Genomic DNA, 21,461 nt, shown 5'->3' on the forward strand with positions numbered 1-21,461 from the left:
ATGAGATTTTTGCTTGAGACTGTACGGAAGAAGACAGAGAGAGGAAAAATAGTGTGCGTGTTGCCTAGGTATGATAATGATGAGCTGAGCAGAAGAGCGGTGATATTGAATGGCATAATAGCGAGAATGTGTGACAAGAGAGGACTGGTATATGTGGATGCTTGGAGTGCGTTTGAGGAAAGAGAGGAGTTGTTTGCGAGAGACCGTTTGCATTTGAATGAGGAAGGACGTAGGCATCTGGAGAGATTGCTGTTCTGAACGAGTCAGTGTGTCCCAGGGAGGATGATAGCAGGGGTGGCCTCTTGTGGGAATGGATACTTGGGAGAAGGGAGACAATGTCAGGTAAGACTGAGCCCAGTGGAGTCTAGAAGGGATAATGCTGGGTATAGAAACAATGGCATTTATATGCTGTATACTAATGCCAGGAGTATCCGGAATAAGGGAGAGGAATTGGTGGCGCAGATAGCATCAGCCTGGCCAAAAATTATTGCGATCACTGAGACGTGGTTGACAGAATTGGATATAAAAACAGGAATAGAAGTCACTGGGTATAGCATTTTTCGCCAGGATAGGAGGGGAAAGCGTGGTGGTGGGGTGCTGCTTATGATAAGTGATGACCTATGTCCTCTAAGAGTGGAAAATTTGGAAGGTAGTGAGACAAATGATTTTGAGAGCGTATGGTGTGAGGTAGAGGTAGGCAAGACAGGATATTTAGTGGGGTGTTGCTACAGACCCAGGAGCACAGAGGATGGGGACCAGGAGATGTTTAGACAGCTAAGTTTGGCAAGTGCAAGAAGAATGATTGTTATGGGAGATTTTAACTTCAGTAGTATAAATTGGAGAGAGGAAGATGCATGTAACAATAGGGGAATGGAATTTCTAGAATTCTTGAGGGACAAATGTCTTAGGCAACATGTAACAGAGGGAACAAGAGGTTCAAAAATTTTGGATTTGGTTATAGCATCAGAAGAGTTGATAATAACTGAGTTGACGTCTCTCCCACCAGTTGGAGAGAGTGACCATATGGTTTTGACTTGGAAAATGAATAGACATGCAGGAGTATCAAAGAGACGGGAACTTATGTGGAATTATAAGGCAGGTGATTATAATAGTCTTAGACGTCAACTTCGGGAAGTTTCATGGAGGGAGGAATTGGAAGGCCGGGATATCACCAGTGCGTGGGAAATTGTGAAAGAATATTTGTTATCAGCAATGGTAAGTTGTATACCACGAGTGAAGAAGAGGGCGCAATTTGGAGTAAAGTGGATGACAAACAATATTAAACAGGAATTGCATGCGAAAAAGAGGCTATGGAAGAGATATAAGGAGACAGGTGAAGAGATGCATGAGGAATATAAGACACAGGCCAGAAGAGTGACTCGTGTGGTAAGGAAAGTGAAACTGGAATATGAGAGGAGATTGGCCCTAAGATCCAAAGAAAATCCTAGGGAATTTTTTAGCTATGTGGCCAGTAGGAGGAGAAATGACTGTGGAAGAATGATATTGTGGGATAAAAATGGGAATAGAGTGACTGATGCAGAGGACATAGTGGAATTGTTCAATGAACACTTTATTGGAGTATTTCATCCTAGAGGAGTCAGTTTTAATGCTAGAGGGATAGGACTGGTACGAGGTCTGGAGGTACAGGAGGAGAGTGTGTTTCAGATACTGAGTACTCTGGATGTCAGTAAAGCTGTGGGACTGGATGGTATTTCGCCACGAGTTTTGAGAGAATGTGCTAGGGAATTGACAATACCCTTAACATGGCTTTTCAATGAAAGTCTGGCTTTGGCAAAGGTGCCCAGGGAATGGAAGGAAGGTAAGATAGTGCCATTGCATAAGGGTGGTAACAGACTGGAAGTGTCTAATTATAGGCCAGTCTGTGTGTCATCAGTAGTTGTTAAGATCTTGGAGAAAGTAGTGAGGGACCGTGTACAGCATTGGGCAGATGAGGGTAATGTTATCTGTGAGAATCAACATGGATTTGTGAAAGGACGCTCTTGTTTTAGCAATATGCTAGCCTTTTATAATAAAGTTACAAGAGCATTAGATGAGGGAAAGGCATATACTGCAATTTTCTTAGACTTGGCGAAGGCATTTGACAGGGTGCCACATGATAAGCTGATATTTAAGTTGCAGCACATGGGTCTGGATGTCAGATTGGTCAACTGGATTCAGGATTGGCTGTCTGATAGGTATCAGAGAGTTGTGTATGGTGGAGCAGTTTCCAGGAGGCAGAGGGTTACAAGTGGGGTCCCACAGGGCTCAGTACTAGGACCTATATTGTTTAACCTTTATATCAATGGCATAGCCAGTGGATTGCAGGGGGATATTCAGTTGTTTGCGGATGATGCGAAGCTTGGAAGGATTATTAGTAATAGCGCAGATGTGGTAGCCCTGCAAGAGGATTTAAATAAGCTAGATAGATGGGCAAATGAATGGGGGTGTCAGTTTAATGCAGCAAAATGTAAGGTCTTGAGGTTTGGGAAACATCGATGGGATGCTGCATACTCTATGGGAGGAGTTATACTGGAGGAAGTAGGGGAGACAAGAGATCTGGGGTTGATGATTGATAGAAACCTGAAGTTTAGGGGACATATTGCAAAGGTGGTGAAGGTAACACAGAGGATTGCTGCTATTATGAGAAGGACACTGACCTGCAGAGATAAGAGGGTTATCATTCCGTTGTATAAGTCTCTGATCAGACCACACTTGGACTATTGTTCTCAGATTTGGTCCCCAGGATTTGAAGGGGATAAATTAACCGTGGAAAGGATACAAAGACGGATGACAAAGATGGTTTCAGGGCTGTACAAGGATAGTTATGAGGATCGGCTTAGAGAATGTGGACTGCAGAGTTTGGTGGATAGAAGAAGGAGAGGTGATATGATTGAGACTTTTAAACTGTTGAGAGGTGGTTACAGGGTTGACACTGGGGAGTTCTTTCGCTTGGTTGATCAGCGGGAAGGAGTGATGACAAGAGGCCATCCCTGGAAGTTACAAAAGGAAACTGTGAGCAAGAGGGTAAGGAGTGGTTTCTTTGTGTGGAGGGTGGTTGAGCCGTGGAATGCATTGCCTGATGGAGTGGTGGGAGCGAGAACGGTCAGTGGGTTTAAGGAGTGGTATGATAAACTTTGTGTTTCTCAGGGGGGGACTTCCCCTCGATGAGTCTTGACAGACTTTATGTCTTAGAAAGGACCTCCCTCGATGAGTCTTTTGACTCCTTGGAGGCCTGAATAATAATAATAATAATAATAATAATAATAATATATCCTGCATTTCATTGACTTCCTGAAGCACTGTTCCACTAATTACATAGTCTGATATCTCTGCACTCCGAACTGTACTGCATTGCATTTATTAATATTATAACTATAACTCTACTCATTTGCCAAGTTATAATTTTCCTCACTTTGCACTACTAGTGTACAGTTGGAGACCCATAGTTAATCCAAATGAAATATCAGTAACACATAAGTTATATACAGCCTGATCCCAAAAGAGATCTTGAGACATGCCACTGGTCAACTCCTTTTTCTGCTTCATCTTACACAACTTGGCCATCAGTCAGATCCCATCTAACTCATATGTTATTCAATACCACCTTCTTCAGCTTGTAATTATAATTATATTTAAATTAATTGTGATTATAATTAATAAATAATTGTAATTTCAAATATAATTTAAATATAATGCTTTATTGATTTCCTTTTATAGATTTTGTGTATTATTCGTGCTGTACGTGCAAAGGCAGAACGATTTTCATTTGAAGGTACAGAACTAAATTTGAATCCAAATTGCTATGTGTGCATCACAATGAATCCTGGATATGCAGGTAGATCGGAGTTACCTGATAACCTGAAGGTAAACTATGTATTATTGCATGTGTATAGTTGCATTACTATTCTATTTATTTGTTGTCATTGATATGCATATTTTAAAGTAGTATTAAGTTAGGTTATCTAGCAAGTGGATGCTAAAATATTCCATTTTTAAGACAAAGTTAAGTAGCCTGCTTCTTTAAGATGTTACCAAAACAAAGTATACAAAAACACATGACATTCTTCTTATAACACCTTGTAAACAAATACAGGTGTTATAAGATTCATGCAATAATGATCAGGGAAAATAAGTAGCACCTATAGTGTTCAAGACTAAATGTGAGTATAATCTTCTTGAATATAAAGAGCAAATATCAGAATGGGGAATTGGACAATGAGACTTGTTCATGCCTATATATTTTGAGGAATTTTTTGAGGCAGCAGAGAAGGCAGCTGACACAAAGAAAAATGAAAAGTTGGTTCTTATTGGAGATCTGAACAGCAGAGTAGGAAATGATTACCATATTATTATTATTATTATGTGACACTTCCAGGGAGTCCAACGACTCATCAAGGGAGAATGTGCCAACACCATTGAACGATCGTTCCCTTCTAACTACTAACCATGCTCAAACCTGCTTAACTTTTTGTGAGCCATTAGAAGCAGAGGCTCTACCAATCGACCAACCTATATAGAAATGTTTTAGGAAAATTGAGAGAAAAGTGCAAAGTTAATAAAAATAATAAGTAATTGTTGGATTTCAACAATTAACAACAACAAGTAACTGTAATGCATTCCACTCATCAACCATTCTCCATTCAAAGAACCTTCTCTTCACTCCTCAGCTTGTCACCATTTAAACCTGGTATCCAGAACATAGACTAATCATTATTAAAACCATGTTCCAACATAAAGATGTGCACAAATTCATATGGAAAGAAGACACAAGAAATAAGAAAAGTCACACTGACTATATAATTGTTGATAGTGATATCTTGACAGTAGTTCAGGATAAAAAAGTATACAGAGGATTTGAAATAGGAATTGATAACCATTTAGTTATGATTAATTTGAGTTGGATAAAATTATTATTATTAACATTTGCCATCCATGGAGTCAGAGTACAGAGGCTCATCGTGACAGGTATACGTTATTGCACACAATGCTCATCCAACCATGCCTTAAACTGATTCAATGTGTCTACATTCACAACACACTCAGGTAATGCATTCCACTCACTAACCACTCTCCATTCAAAGAACCTTCTCTTCACTCCTCTGCTTGTTACCATTTAAAGCTGGTGACCAAATCTGTGCACAGTAATCCATATATGACCTGATCAAGACCTTATACAGTGGAATCATAACCTCTTTATTTCTGCACATCAGGGTCATCTGCATCATTGCCATTATCTGATGTGAGTCTCCACAACTTGTGAAATGTGTCCACTCAATTTCAGGTCCTTGTCCACCATCACCCCTAGATCTCTCATCTACACTACTTCCTTTAAAGTTTCCCCCCAAGTATATACTTTGCATCCCATTGTTGCTTACCAAACCTCAAAACCTTACACTATGCAACATTGAACTGCAGTTCCGCTTACCTGCCCATTCATGCAATCTGTTCAAGTCCTCCTGTAAGTCATAACATCCATGTGACTCTGCATTGCTCTCCCCAATTTTGCATCATCTGCATATCACTAATTAAACCCATCTCAATATCATTAACATACAAACTGAACGACAATGCTCCCAAAACTGACCCCTGTGGTACACCACTAGTAATGTTCCTCTTTTGGGATGCTGCACCCCACAATATACAATTTTCTGATACATATCTGACAGTCACTGATCCAACTAAGAAATCTGTTATCCAATCCCATCTGTTACAGTTTATTTAACATGTTGTCGTGTTAAAGTTTAACAGGCAGTCTATCAAAAGCTTTTGCAAAATCCAAGTGCATCACTGCATATGCATCTCCTCTGTCCAAGATATTTGTCACCTTGTTATAGTACATAAGTAAATTAGCAAAACATAATCTCTCTTTAACAAACCCATACTAATAACCACAGAGAATACTGCTTTTATCAACCAATTTCTGTATCATACTTCTCACCAATCTCTCCAGTATCTTCACCACAAATCCAGATATACAGATTGGCCTATAATTTGAAGCAACATCCTTATCACCACCTTTATGCAGTGGAACTATTTTGCCTACTTCTTCACTTGGAACCTGTTCTGTTGTAGGACTCTTACTAAACAGACATGCCAATGCTACTGCCAAATCCCTGGAACATTCTCTTAAGATGTGTGGTGACATGCTATCAAATCCTATCACCATATTGACATCAAGGTTATTTATTTCTTCAAATATCTCCTGCTCACTCACAATTAAGCCATCCTCTCCTATGTTCTCTGTCTATGTTCTGTGTACTGCTCATGATTCCACCCTGATGAGGATAAAACAACCTGATGAACACCTCACTGAATCACTGAACACCTCGACTATGTCGTCTTCAATAGTCACCATTCTCCCATTTTCATCCACTAACATTTTATCACGATCATTTTTCATTCTACTTGCCACATATCTAAAAAAACTCTCTAGGGTTTTTCTTCACCTGATTTGCCAATTTCTGCTCATACTGCACTTTTGTTGTTCTTACTAACTGAGTCACTCTCCTGGCTTTACTTTATACTATTCATGTAACTGATTATTACCATTATTTATTTTGTACTGCCTCCAAAGTACCTTCTTTCAGATTTCATGCTGAAGCTCATACGTCGACAACATTTCCAATTACAGTGTTATCTTTCACTCTTCTCAATAACCTCCTGATATTCTTCCTCGCATGCTCCTTGTTCGCTTAGATCATTTGTCCCCACAATCACCACTAACTCTCTTGCTTGTTTCTTCCTCATGTCCAACACCTTAATTATCCTACTCATTCTCCTTTCTGGATAGCAGACTTTATGGACTCTCTAATTAACTAATCCTCTAACTCTCGTGGAAAGGCTTAGACGTTGGTTATGCATTTTCACTATATTATTTCAGGAAATTACAACGTACTAGGATATACATTAAAATAAATTTTAATATATTTCTATATTTAGGCAACGTCATGCTGCCATTTTCAAGAACTTAGGTACAAGATACGTGCATGCAGGCACAGCAAAAACAATAAATGAGTAAGAAGAATGAAGCTGTTATTTCTCCTAAAGTCCTGATGGTGCTCTCTAGCGGGAGATGTTGGTATTCTTGGGCGATTGGGCTGAAGGTCTTCTGATGTAGGTTTCCCAAATTTGAGGAAGTCTCATGCAGCCAAATTTGTGGAGGTTAGGCTCGTTTCTTAGGGCTGAAGCCGATTCTATGAAAAGCCTTTCATATCTGTATTTGCTACGGTGTATTATCTTGGCTTTTTTCCACCGTATTCTATGGCAGGTATCCAGAGCATGGTCAGCAAGACCAGAGTGGCTGTATTGGTGAAACCGGATGTAGTCCTTGTGTTCTGAAATTCTAATATTTGCTGTCCTGCCTGTTTGGCCGAAGTAGGACAGCTTACAGCTGCAAGGGACCTGGTACACACCAGGTAGGTCTAGGGGGGGGGGGGATTGGTCTTTTGTTGAGCGGATCAGGGATGCCAATTTTTTATGTGGTTTGTAACAAGAAGTTAAGTTATATTTTTTTAAGATTTTTGTGATTTTTTCTGAGGTGCCTCGGATGTAAGGTATGGTGATGGATTTAGAGTAATCCTTGTTGTGAGGGGGAGGGGGGGATTGTGGTTTACTGGTTTTAATATTTTTTGGATTTTTTTGGGGGGGATAGCCATTGGCTGAGAACGTGTTGAGGATGTGGTTTCGTTCTGTGGTTAGGGCATTGTCATTCGAGCAGATAAGTTTAGCCCTGTTGTGTAGTGTCTTAATGACTCCATATTGTTGTGAGGGGGGGGGGATTGTTGGTGAATGTATCTGCCTGTATGGGTGGGTTTTCTATATACTGAGAAAACCAAGGTTCCATCAGGCTGGCGGGTGACTAGTGTGTCTAAGAACGGAATGCAGTTGTTTTTTCCCTCTTCCAGGGTGAATTTGATTCTGGGGTGTTGGTTGTTTAAGTGTGTTAAGAAGGAGAGGAGTGCATCGGAGCCATGTGGCCAAATAGCGAATACATCATCTACATAGCGAAGCCAAATGGTTGGTTTTTGTGGGGCAGAGTTCAAGGCTTGCTCTTCAAAAGTCTCCATATAAAAGTCGGCCAAGGGTGGGGAGAGTGGAGAACCCATGGCTGTCCCCTCTATTTGTTTGTAGAATTTTCCTTGCCAAACAAAATAGCCTGAGTTCATTGTGAACTGAAATAGGGCTGTGATATCGGGAGGAAATTTAGCTTGGATTAGCTCTAAGGATTCTTTGAGAGGGACATTCGTAAATAAGGAGGAGACATCAAAACTGACCATTATGTCAGTGTGTTTGAGTGTAAGGTTTTCTATGCTGGCTTTGAAGTGGGCTGAGTTTTTTATGTATGAAGGTGTGTTGCCAGTATAGTGTGAGAGAACTTTGGCCAAATGTTTAGCTAGTTTATATGTGGGGGAATCAATGCCATCCACTATGGGACGTAATGGCACATTTTCCTTGTGAATTTTTGGGAGTCCATAAATATGGAGTTATATGGGGGGGTATGGAGTTATATGGTTTTAGTTTGTTGGTGATTTCCACAGGCCAAGAAGTGACCTTCTTAAGGAGCCTGTGGAGTTTTCTAATTTGTGAGTTGGTGGGATTGTATTCGATAGGGAGGTAAGTGGCACGATCTAACAATAGAGATTTGTTAGAAATATAGAAATATATTAAAATTTATTTTAATGTATATCCTAGTACATTGTAATTTCCTGAAATAATATAGTGATAATCCTCTAACTATGAAATCTCCATATACTGCTATATTGGAATCACTCATCACCTCTTTTATTCATTTTTCTTTCATTCTATTCTCTTGCATACTTTCATTATTTTCCCCTAAATATCTAATATCACTCTGCATATTCCTCATTTCATTTTTATTTTAAATAACTGTTTCATCAAATTTTACATTCTGAAAATTTCACTCTTCATCATTCCTGCAGTATTGTTACCTACTTACTTCCATTTTTTTGATTCATACTTTCTTTCACTCCCTAAATTTCTGTAGTTTTCGTTTCATTTCTGTTTCTTTTATTTATGCCATCTTCTGTCTTCTCAGTCTGTTTCACATTCATTGCCTCATGGTCTAATAATATATCACACTTTCATACAAATCCATACTTTCTCTTGTCTCCTGTTCATTCTCTCTCTCTCTCTCTCTCTCTCTCTCTCTCTCTCTCTCTCTCCACAAACACATCTCTTACACTCTGCTATACATACATATTGCACTCACGACACCTAATCATTTTCAAATCATATTATATGTATATCTTCATGAAATTAGAGTCTCACTGTGTAAAATCAAACTCGCCTTTATTCACATTGTACATATCATCCTTGTACCTATCCTTACATTCATTTACCCATTCGGGATATTCACAAATACTTCTGACAATCCATTCCACTCTTTACCACTCTCCAAGCAAAAAATCTGATCCACAAACCATTACTGACTACTCCTTCCACCACTTCTATTCAATGTGGTCTCTCTCTCTCTCTCTCTCTCTCTCTCATGTAATGAAAAATTTCTTTTGTATTAATCTTATAGATTCCCCTTAGTATCAACTAAACTTTGCAACACACACACACACACACACACACACACACACACACACACACACACACACACACACACACACACACACACACACACACACACACACACACACACTCATTCACTCAATCTGTCCTCAAGGGACCATTCCACAGACCTGTGAAACCTATGGGAGTAAATCCGTGCATAACAGTGAAGATGTAAGCCAATCATAACTTTATAAAGAGGGATAACTCCCTATCTTTACTTGTCTCAATGTGTCCTTCAACATCCAAGTAATAGTTTGAGCTATTTTGCCAATTTTTGCAATAAGCTTTCTTACAATACTCTGTGTATCATCATCCCAAATCTATTCCATCATCAATTTCCTGAAATCCATTAACATCACTGTGATACTGAGTATGTAATCTTCCCATTCCAAAGTGCTTAACTTGAAATTTTGCAACATTCAATTGACAACACCCTCACTGCCAGTTTATTAAAATCATGCTGCCTGATTTGTTATTAGGTTTAATAGAATTAATACAGCACAGAGAAACAATTAAACACAAATTTAATTAATCCTATGCTTTGTCTCTGTCACAGAGACATCATCTGGGAATCCAATTTTAAAATTATAAAAGCACACAAAAAAACACTGAAAACAATAAGTAGAAAAAAGTTAGACCTGAAAGACTAAAGTCCTATGAGGGGCACTCTCTATGGGTGTCCCCCCTCATAAGACTTTGGAAGCATTGGAAAAGTTACACTTCCAAGATATTGGAAGTGTAAGAATTGACATTTTCCAAATCTTGGAAAGTTTAACACAACTTGGTTGGTTTTTCAAATCTTCTGTTGATTCCAAGAAAGGTCTTTCAAGTTTACAATTGTTGTGGTGAAGTATAGTAGCTTTTTTCCCCAATTTGATTCTGTGCAAAGTTGACTCCTTGTTCTCTCTCTCTACTCCTTAAGTAATAAAAATTTTCTTTTTGTATTAATCTTATTAGACTCCCTTTATCCAAGGCATAGTCATCTAGACCCATTTGATGATAGTTATGGGGATGAATTCTCATAGAAAGACTTATACGCTGGTTATACATTGACTTACGGAATTCACAACGTACAATATAATATAATTAAATTAAACTTTAATATATATTTCCAATATTTCAGCAACGTCATATTGCCATTTTCAAAGGAACTTACAATAAAGACATGTGCATGCAGGCACTACATACAGTAAATGAGGATGCTATCATTTCTCCTAAAAGTCCTGATGGTGCACCCTAACTGGCTATGTAGGTATTCTTGACCATTGGGCTGAAGGTCTCATGATGTATGGCTCCCAAATTTTGGGCAGTCTCATGCAACCAAATTTGTTGAGGTTTGGCATGTTTCTTAGGGCTGAGGCTGATTCCATGAAAAGTCTTTCAAACTTAAACCTGCTACAGTGTATTATTGTGGCTTTCTTCCACCGTATTCTGTGGCATGTATCGTGTATCCAGAGCATGGTCTGCAAGACTAGAGGGGCTATACTAGTGAAATCAGATGTAGCCCTTGTGTTCTGAAATTCTGATATTCGCTGTCCTGCCTGTTTGGTCAAAGTAGGACAGCTTACAGTTGCAAGGGACCTGGTATACACCAGGTAGGTCTAGGGGAAGTGGTTGGTCTTTAGTGGAGCGGATAAGGGATGCCAATTTTCTATATGGTCTGTAACAACAGGTCAAGTCATGTTTTCTTAAGATTTTGGTAATTTTTTCTGAGGTGCCTCGGATGTAGCAAATGGTGATGGATTTCGAGTAATCCTTGTTGTGAAAGATGGGGGGGGTTGTGGTTTACTGGTTTCAACATTTTTTGGATTTTTTTTCGGGGGGGGGGGTAGCCATTGGCTGAGAAGGTGTTGAGGATGTGATTTAGTTCAGTGGTTAGGGCATTGTTATTTGAACAGATTAGGTTTGCCCTGTTGTATAGTGTCTTAATAACTCCATATTGTTGTGAGGGAGGGGGATTGTTGGTGAATGTATTTGCCTGTATGGGTAGGTTTTTCTGTAAACAGAGAAACCAAGATTCCATCAGGCTGGCAGGTGACTAGTGTGACTAGGAAAGGGAGACTTTTGTTTTCCTCTTTTTCTAGGATGAATTTGATTCTGGGGGTGTTGGTTGTTTAAGTGTGTTAAGAAGGAGAGGAGTGTGTCAGAGACATGTGGCCAAATAGCGAACACATCATCAACGTAGCGAAGCCATATGGTTGGTTTTTGTGGGGCAGAGTTTAAGGCTTTGTCTTCACAAGTCTCCATAAAAAAGTTGGCCAAGGTTGGGGAGAGAGTGGTGAACCCATGGCTTTCCCCTCTATTTGTTTGAAGAATTTTCCCTGCCAAACAAAATAGGGCTGAGATATCGGGAGGAAATTTAGCTTCGATTAGCTCTAAGGTTTCCTTGAGTGGGACATTTGTGAATAAGGAGGAGATGTCAAAACTGACCATTTGTTGGAGTGTAAGGTTTTCTATGCTGGCTTTGAAGTGGGCTGAGTTTTTTATGTGTGATGGTGTGTTGCCAGTATAGTGTGCAAGCGCTTTGGCCAAATGTTTAGTTAATTTGTATGTGTGGGAATCAATGCCATCCACTATGGGACGTAATGGCACATTTTCTTTATGTATTTTTGGGAGTTTATATATACTTGGGGGGGGGGGGTATAGAGTTAAATGGCTTTAATTTGTCAGTAATTTCCACAGGCCAAGAAGTGACCATTAAGGAGCTTATGGAGTTTCCTAATTTGTGAGTTGGTGGGATTGTATTCAATAGGGAGGTAAGTAGCATGATCTAATAATAGAGCATTAAGCTTACCTCTGTAGTTCTTTTGGTTGAGTACTACGATGGTGTTCCCCTTATCTGCTCTGTTGATTATTATTTCTTTGTTTTTCTTCAATTCCTGCAGAGCTTTATATTCACTATTAGATAAGTTGGTTTTTGGTGGTCTTGCTTTGGTGAAAACACTATTTACATCCAGTCTAACATTGTTGGCGATGTGGTATGGAAGGTGGTGGATTCCGTGTTCGATCTGAATCATTATATCCTTAGCCAGTATTTTCCTGGGAGCAATAGCAAAGTTGTGGCCACGCGATAGTGTGATGAATGCTGCAGGCTTCAAGGTAACTGAAGAAAGGTTGACTACAGTGTCAGTTGGAAGTTTTGGTTCAGAGGTCGAGCTCTTTTTCATCATCATCATCATCATCATCAAATTCCTGACATGTACTCTCAAGGGTTGTACAGGATATGATAGTACTACACGAGCTCTTTTAATTTCTCAGATTTCTTGATATGTCGACCCCTTATTTTTTCAAATTCTTTATCTGCCGTAGTGCACGAGACTTTATATAAAATAGATCAAAGCTCGTGATTTAATGTATTGGATTAGCTCTAATGTTTCTTTGAGTGGGACATTTGTGAATAAGGATGAGACATCAAAACTGGCTATTATGTCAGTATGTTGAAGTGTAAGGTTTTCTTGCTGGCTTTGAAGTGGGCTGAGTTTTTTATGTGTGATGGTGTGTTGCCAGTATAGTGTGTGAGCGCTTTGACCAAATGTTTAGCTAATTTGTATGTGGGGGGAATAAATGCCATCGACTATGGGACACCAAAAATCAACATATCCAATAGTGAATATAAAGCTCTGCAGGAATTGAAGAAAAACAAAGAAATAGTAATCACCAGAGTGGATAAGGGGAACACCACCATAGTACTCAACCAAACAGACTACAGAGGTAAGCTTAATGCTCTATTCTTAGATCATGCTACTTACCTCCCCGTTGAATACAATCCCACCAACTCACAAATTAGAAAACTCCATAGGCTCTTTAAGAAGGTCACTTCTTGGCCTGTGGAAGTTACTGATAAATTAAAACCATTTAACTCTATACCCCCCCCCCCATACATATGGCCTCCTAAAAATACAGAAAGAAAATGTGCCGTTACATCCCATAGTGGATGGCATTGATTCCCCCATATGCAAATTAGCTAAACGTTTGGCCAAAGAGCTCGTACTCTATACTGGCAACGCACCATCACACATAAAAAAAAAACTCAGCCCACTTCAAAGCCAGCATAGAAAACCTTACACTCCAACATACTGACATAATGGTCAGTTTTGACAACTCCTCCTTATTCACAAATGTCCCATTCAAAGAAACATTAGAGCTAATCCAAGCTAAATTTCCTCCCAATATCTCTTCCCTATTTCAGTTCATAATGAACTCAGGCTATTTTGTGTGGCAGGGATAATTCTACAAACAAATAGATGGGACAGCCATGGGTTTACCACTCTCCCCAACCTTGGCCAACTTCTTTATGGAGACTTTTGAAGAGAAAGCCTTAAACTCTACCCACAATTGTAGGTAGAGTTTAAGGCGGGTGATTAAAATGTCTAGGAAGGGGAGGGTGTTGTTTTCCTCTTTTTCTAAGGTGAACTGGACTCTGGGGTGTTGGTTGTTTAAGTGTGTTAGGAAGGAGTGGAGTGTGTTTGAGCCATGTGGCCAAATAGCAGACACATCATCCACATAACGAAGCCAAATAGTGGGTTTTTGTGGGGCGGAGTTTAAGGCTTTCTCTTCAAATGTCTCCATAAAGAAATTGGCCAAGGGTGGGGAAAGTGGTGAACCCATGGCTGTCCCCTCTATCTGTTTGTAGAACTTTCCTTGTCAAACGAAATAACCCGAGTTCATTGTGAACTGAAATAGGGCTGAGATATTGGGAGGAAACTTGGCTTGGATGAGCTCAAGGGTTTCTTTGAGTGGGACATTAGTGAATAGGGAGGAGAACGTCAAAACTGACCATTATGTCAGTGTGTTGGAGTGTGAGGTTTTCTATACTGGCTTTAAAGTGGGCTGAGTTTTTTATGTGTGATGGTGTGTTGCCAGTGTAGTGTGTGAGCGTTTTGGCTAAATGTTTGGCTAATTTATATGTGGGGGAATCAATGCCATCCACTATGGGACGCAATGGCACATTTTGTTTATGTATTTTTGCGAGTCCATATAATCGGGGTGGAGGGGTCTAGAGTTATAAGGTTTAAGTTTGTTGGTGACTTCCACAGGCCAAGAAGTGACTTTCTTAAGGAGTCTGTGGAGAGTTCTAATCTGAGAGCTGGTCGGATTATATTCAATGGGGAGGTAAGTAGTACGGTCTAGTACTAAAGCATTTAACTTACCTTTGTAGTCTTTTTGATTGAGCACCACAGTGGCACTTCCCTTATCAGCTTTGGTGATTACTATTTTTTTGTTGCTTTTCAATTCTTGTAGGGCTGCATATTTTTTGGATAAGTTGGTTTTTGGAGGTTTGGCTTTAGTGAGAACACCGACTACATCCAGTCTTACGTTGTTGGCGATATGGTTAGGCAGGTTACGTATCCCACGCTCTATTTGGATCATGATTTCTTCAGCAAGTATCCTTTTAGGAGCTAGGGCGAAATCGTGACCACGTGAAAGTGCGGTGAGTGCTTCAGGCTTTAAAACTGCTGACGAGAGGTTGACTACAGTGTTGAGTGGTGGCTGTGGTAAGGAAGTAGAATTCTTTGTCAGGTTTTCATATTTTTTCACGTGCCGACTACGTATTTTTTCGAATTCTTTTCTTGCCGATGCGCATGAGATGTCATGAGGTATCGACCATAGATCACTGCCGAGTGTATTCGTAAGCTCTTCCTCTAGTGCCCGTAAGGTTTTGTTTTCGTTGGCATGGAGAACGCGCTTCACGGTAATTTGTTCTCTTAACAGGGCGAAGCTAGTGCGGTTATAAATGCGTCGCGCTTCCTCAACAAATTTGGGTGCATGAAACTACCCCAAATTTGGGAGACTTACATTATGAGAACTTCAGCCCAACTGCCAAGACTACCAAATTAGCCCGCAAGAGGGCACCATTAGGACTTTAGGAACAATATTAGTTTCTTGCTTTCTTCCTCATTTGCTTTGTGTTAGTGTCTGCGTGCACATACCATATCTTTATGTTCCTGAAGATGGCAATGTGACTTTGCCGAAATATAGAAGTTATTCATTAAAGTTACCTTTAATTAATATACTTTATATGCGTTGTTAATTCCGTAAACTAATTACCAGTCATGTCTAACCAACGTATAAGCTTTGCTACTAGATTTATTTTATTCCTTGAAATCTGTTAATGTAGCTATTCTCCTGAAGTCGATAGTGCATATAATATCATGTGACTTCAACTTAATTATTGTTCATTTTTGTGTTTATCTCTTCTACTGTATCAAAAATGGCTTAAATGGATGAAATGTAGCCAGAAATGCTGTGAAAATAAATAATTAATTAATGTAAGTGACATTCATATTTATTTATTATTATTATATTGTTTTGCATTGTATTTTATGAATATTTTCAGTTTCCTTGTCTGATCCCTCAGTTCATATGCAGTTCAGCTGCAATCTTCAGTGTTAACTTGAGCAAGATAATTTTCTCAAGACAGACTGCTTTCCTAGTCTCTTGATATATTTGTGTTAGCCAGGCATAGCGATGTGACCTTAATGATCAGGATGGTCCTTCTGGTACTATACATCTACGATATGTTTGACCCATGTTGTCTGTTTGCAGATTTTACCATGCTGGGGTACCAGAAGTACTAAAGAGAGTTTCTTCTTTAAAATCTTGAACTATAACAGCAGCAGTCCAAGAACAAAACTCTTTTTTGGTATCCCACTTGTCACCTTTCCCTTTTAGACACTGCACCCTTAAATGCTAGCTTCTACTCACCAACATAAATAACCAGACTACCAAATGATCATACGTCCTCTTGTTATCGGTTTCAATAATAATATGCTATGAAGCATTCTTTGCAAAGTAATTAATATAAGTATCTTTCTTGTTTAATATGCTTATCATCCCATTATTATTAATGTACAGTATCTCCACTCAGTCTGGAAACTCATTATGGAAGACCCAAACTAACTATTATATATACAAAACCTATCATACCTCTCCTTAAACTCATTCACTGTCAGGCACGCGCAACTAATTCTGGCAATCCATTCCACTCATTCACCGACTCTCCACACAAAAATCTAGGTTGCACACCCCCTATCAACCACATTCTTACACAACCTTCAAAGATGACCTCCACTCTCTGACTGTTTGTCATATATTGAAAAATTTCCTTTGTATCAATTTTATAAAACCCCTTTAATATCTTAAAAGTTTCTATCATGTTCTCTCTTTTCTGCATACCAACTAAACTTTGTAGCCTACACACCTTCAACCTGTTCTCATAGGGAGCATTCCACAGACCTGCCATCAGGTTAGTCACTCGTCTCTGAGTCTTCTCTGTCTAGGTGACCAAATCTATGCACAGTGGTAAATGTATTGTAGATCCTATCAGTTACTGAACAAGATCTTCGCTTAACAAATTCATGCTGCTTTCTAGAGAATGGAGAGAGAGAGATGTCTATTCTGATCAGTCCAATTTTGTATTCTCTTTCAAACTAGCTGCTTTAACACTTCCTTCACCACACCTGATTCATGAACTAGCCTATAGTTTAAGTGAGAATCCATTGATTTGGATTCTCACTTATGTAGTGACACTATTTTACCTTCTTTCCAATCTTCTGAATTTGTTCAGTTGCCAGACTCTTGTTGATCAACCTAGTCAAGGGCACTATAAGCTTCCTTGCACATTCCCTTAACATATGATATCTCATCAACATAAAGCTTACTTGAAATTTCAAACACTTCATTTTCCTGAAATGCCTGTATCACCTGTTATTTCCACTGTTATTCAACATTAGTCCCAACCTGCAACTTCAAATATTATTATTATTATTATTATGTGACACCTCTAAGTAGTCCAAAGACTCATCGAGAAAGAGGGCACCTACTCTACTCTACTCTCCACCACTCAATTCACCAACTACAGTGAACTGCAACTACCATTATCATCTACATCAGTGCCATCTACTGTCCAATACCACCACTAGTATTTTCACAGATAATCACAAACATCCATGCCCACAGCTGGATTTGAACCTGCAGCCTTTTGGCTGGAGAGCAGATATGCTAATTACCTGGCCAAACAGGTCATGGCCTATGTGCAGTATTCAGGTTACAAATAGCTTTGCAATTCTCTGTGAATTCATTTTGCTGCCTCACCCAGTCTCTCTTTTCATATGCTAGTTTCTCCTTTCTCTTTACATTTGTCACTTTCCTAGCCAGCATTTTCTCTTGTCATTGAAAAGAAACCCACTTCTTTATGTCAGCACTTCCAAATACACTAAGTAGTAATAGATGTTGAAGTATTAACTGCAAATAATGATTTAATGAAACTGTTCATATACCAATATGAGGTAACTTCTTCCATTCTATCAACATCCTTGATATTTTCTTAACCAGTTCTCCTTCCATATATACTGAAATGGTCAACTCTACAGTGTATCTGATTTCCTCTTCTGTTTGCCTTGTTCATTTTATGCAGGACTGCATAAATTTATGCAGGCCATTCTCAGTCTAGAACAGACTGTTGGAGGATGACCTTCAGGCCTTTTCATGGTTAGACTACTGCTTCCACTCTTCTTCTCTAAACACTATGATAAAATTACTTCATTTATCCTTACTGCAATAAAGGCTTTAATTATTATTATTATTACATGACACCTCCAGGGAGTCCAAAGACTCATCGAGGGAGGGTACCTATTCCACAACTCTTCATCTCCGCTACTACTTTCATCATCTACACCAATGCCATTTACCGCCGACCACCACCACTGGTATTTTCACAGACTATCACGAACATCCATGCCCACGGCGGGATTCGAACCCGCAGCCTTTTTTAACCACTTGACCAAACAGGCCAATTTATAAAGTGCTGACATAAATAATTACTTCACTTTGTTCAAAATTCTCACATATTATCCAAGATGTGGCTTAACATTAAGTTTGAAAAGGTAAGCCAAGAGAACTTGAGCAATATAGCAAACATGAAACAATGAAAAAACAACCATCAACAAATACAAATCTGACTTTGAAAGGACCAAATGAAGAAATTACCTCTTACACAAATGGAAGTTTTGCCATTTGGTCATTTACAAAATCATCAGGTGCAACTTTTGCTCATCTGCTTGGCCAGATGGAACTGCTACACTGACACTTAATCATAAAGATGACCTCCTAGCGTTAGTCTTCACTTCCTTCTCCTGCATAAATGAACAAGGATAATTACTTCCTGTCATACCAGAAACAATATGCACCATGCATCCTATGCATGTTGTGCAATGCTTCTCGTATGGTAGGAGGTGATGTCTTTCAACAGAAAGACATCATAAAATCTTAAATAAGCCAAATAACAGTCTTCTGATAGTATATTCCAAATTGTATTCGAAAGTTTTGTACCATAAGTTGCACCTATCCTGTACTGTGTCTACACTCTTTTATACTTAACAAATAACCATTCTGTAATCTGTATTCAACTACATGTAACTGGGCTGTTACTTTTTCTTTCTGGTCAATCAACCTTACTCATAGTGGATGGCTTCCTCACTTTTAATTCCTCATCAGTGCAGTTCTCAAGAGTTCTCTTTCACCTACCTTCATTCTTCTATACATCTTCTCTCACTAAATAATAATCATATTCATTGTTATGCTGACTATATACTTCATTTCATCTAGTCAGACAAATTCACAGTGTGTAAGCTTCACAAGCTTCAAGATGTTATACTACTAATATCTAAAATGTACAGACCTTCATTCCATTCTTCATTCTTCATGCCATTTTGGTATCATTAAAGGTACCTTTCATAATACGCTGCATCCTTTTCCTTTCAATAAAATCATCAATAGGCAACAACTTGTAGATATTTCATATCTGATATCAGAATCAATCTTATTTCTGATAATATGGATATTATTAAATAAACATGACAGCTCATATATGGATAACATTAGGAAACCTACATTTAGGAAACGTACACCTACTTCTCAGTACATGACTTCACTGATCTTTCATTTCACCACCAGAAATTCACTCTTTAGTTACACCCAGTTTTATTCTATTCAATGTTTATTTAATAAATAAGCTGTCATGTTTATTTAATAATATCCATATTATCAGAAATAAGGTTGATTCCGATATCAGATATGAAATATCTATAAGTTGTTGCCTATTGATGATTTTATTGAAAAGATGCAGGGTATCATGAAAGGTACCTTTAATGATACCAAAATGGCATGAAGAATGGAACTAATCATTACATTCTCTATGACATTTCTCATTCCACTATGATTTCCCTATTTTTATGTCTTACTCATTTCACTCATCTAATCTCCAGGAGTGAATCCTCAAGAAGAGATGAGAGATTCCTACATGACTTACACTCTCCTTCAGTTTTATATATTATCACCCTATAATGATCAGAGATTTCAAAAATAATAATAAAGTCACACCAGTTGTGTTAAATAAATAATCACACAACTATTTCGATGTACAAACAAGGAAAATCAATACTGATACTCAAAGAAAATATGTTTTGAAAGTCTTGTTCAATATTTTTTCTTGATTTTCACTCTCCAAACTATCACTGTGAATTTTCAATTACATATCTCAGAAATGCTCTAATAACAGGGTATTCATTAATAATTATTTAATTACACATTTTAAACTCCTTGCCAAAACTTGTTATGCAGCAAACAAGTTTTTTTTTGCTATCATCACATTATTTATTTATTATTATTATTACCATTAATATGGAGTCAGGGCTCATCATCGCAGGCCTATCTTAATAAATGCAAAGTCTATCATGCCGCTCCTTAAACCCACTCGCCATCTGCACATTCACCACTCTATTAAGTGGTGAATGTGCATATGGTGAAAAAAGCCACTTTTCACCCATATGTTTACCATCTCCTTGCACAACTTCCAAGAATGGTCTCTGGTCCTCATTCCCCTCCCCCTTGTTCTGCTATATGAAAAATCCCCCTCACCTTCTGTGTCAATTCTTTAAATACCTGTCAATGTTGAAGTTTAAATGTCTCAATCATATCACCTCTTCATCTATCCACCAAACTCTGTAGTTCGCATGCCCTCAGTCTATCCTCATAACTAACATATAGAGTCCTGATATCACTTTTGTTATCTACATTTGTATCCTCTCCAGGGTTAATTTATCCTCTTTAAATCCCAGTGACTAGGTCTGGGCATTCTAGTACAGATGTGGGCTTTATACAATGGAATCACCACTTTTTTATCTCTAGGTTAAAGTGTATCTTGGTATTGCAGCAATTCTTTGGATTGCGTTCATCATATATGAGGGAGGGAGGCTGAAAAGTCATGATAAACACCTAGAATAAAAATGATATAACCAACTATAAGTAACTGATATAACCACAAGAAAGAACATATCTTAAAACCCTTTAACTCCCATGTTTCATAAAATTATAATAATTTGTTCTTTTTCTTTTAGGATATATAAGAGGCCATGTCAAAGGATTTGAAGATACAGAAGTGCAGGCTGTCATCAAGTTTTTCATGTTGCAAGAAAAATCTGTAACTGAGATTCACCAAACTTTGTGTGAGACTTTAGGGGACTTGGATGGCCAAGTTTAAAACTAGGCATCCTGAGAAAACCAATGCCCCCCCCCCCCCCAGTCAGGAAGACCTTCCACAGCAATCACACCTGAAAACATTGATGCAGTGCATGCCATGATCCTTGATGATAGATGAATACCAGCCAAAAACATTGCAAAGACTCTGGTGGAGGGGGGGGGGGGATATCCAAGGAACAAGTTGGAGTTATTATCTTCTGCATGTCCACTTCTGGACATGCAGAAGCTGTCAGCGAATTTAAACTTTTGGTCCCCAAATGTTTGAATGCTAACCAAAAGAGAGAACATGTGCTGTCGTTTCAAGGGATTTTGGGTCATTTTGAGAAATCAGGTGCAAATTTTTT

At 38.7% G+C, this 21,461-nt stretch overlaps 1 protein-coding gene across 1 annotated transcript in view; it reads left to right on the forward strand.

Moving 5' to 3' along the window:
- The window catches only part of LOC150108468 (dynein axonemal heavy chain 7-like), a 990,001-nt gene that overhangs the window by 241,844 nt on the left and 726,696 nt on the right, over positions 1-21,461 (forward strand). The window contains exon 14 of the mRNA XM_090390473.1: positions 3,718-3,864. Coding sequence (XP_090246599.1) covers positions 3,718-3,864 — 147 coding nt within the window. The remainder of the gene's footprint in view (positions 1-3,717; positions 3,865-21,461) is intronic.

The sequence above is a fragment of the Typopeltis vanoorti genome, chromosome 3 (genome assembly GCF_054136105.1).
Source record: "Typopeltis vanoorti isolate ZY-2024b chromosome 3, IOZ_Tvanoo_1.0, whole genome shotgun sequence".
NCBI classification, from domain to species: Eukaryota; Metazoa; Arthropoda; class Arachnida; order Uropygi; family Thelyphonidae; genus Typopeltis; species Typopeltis vanoorti.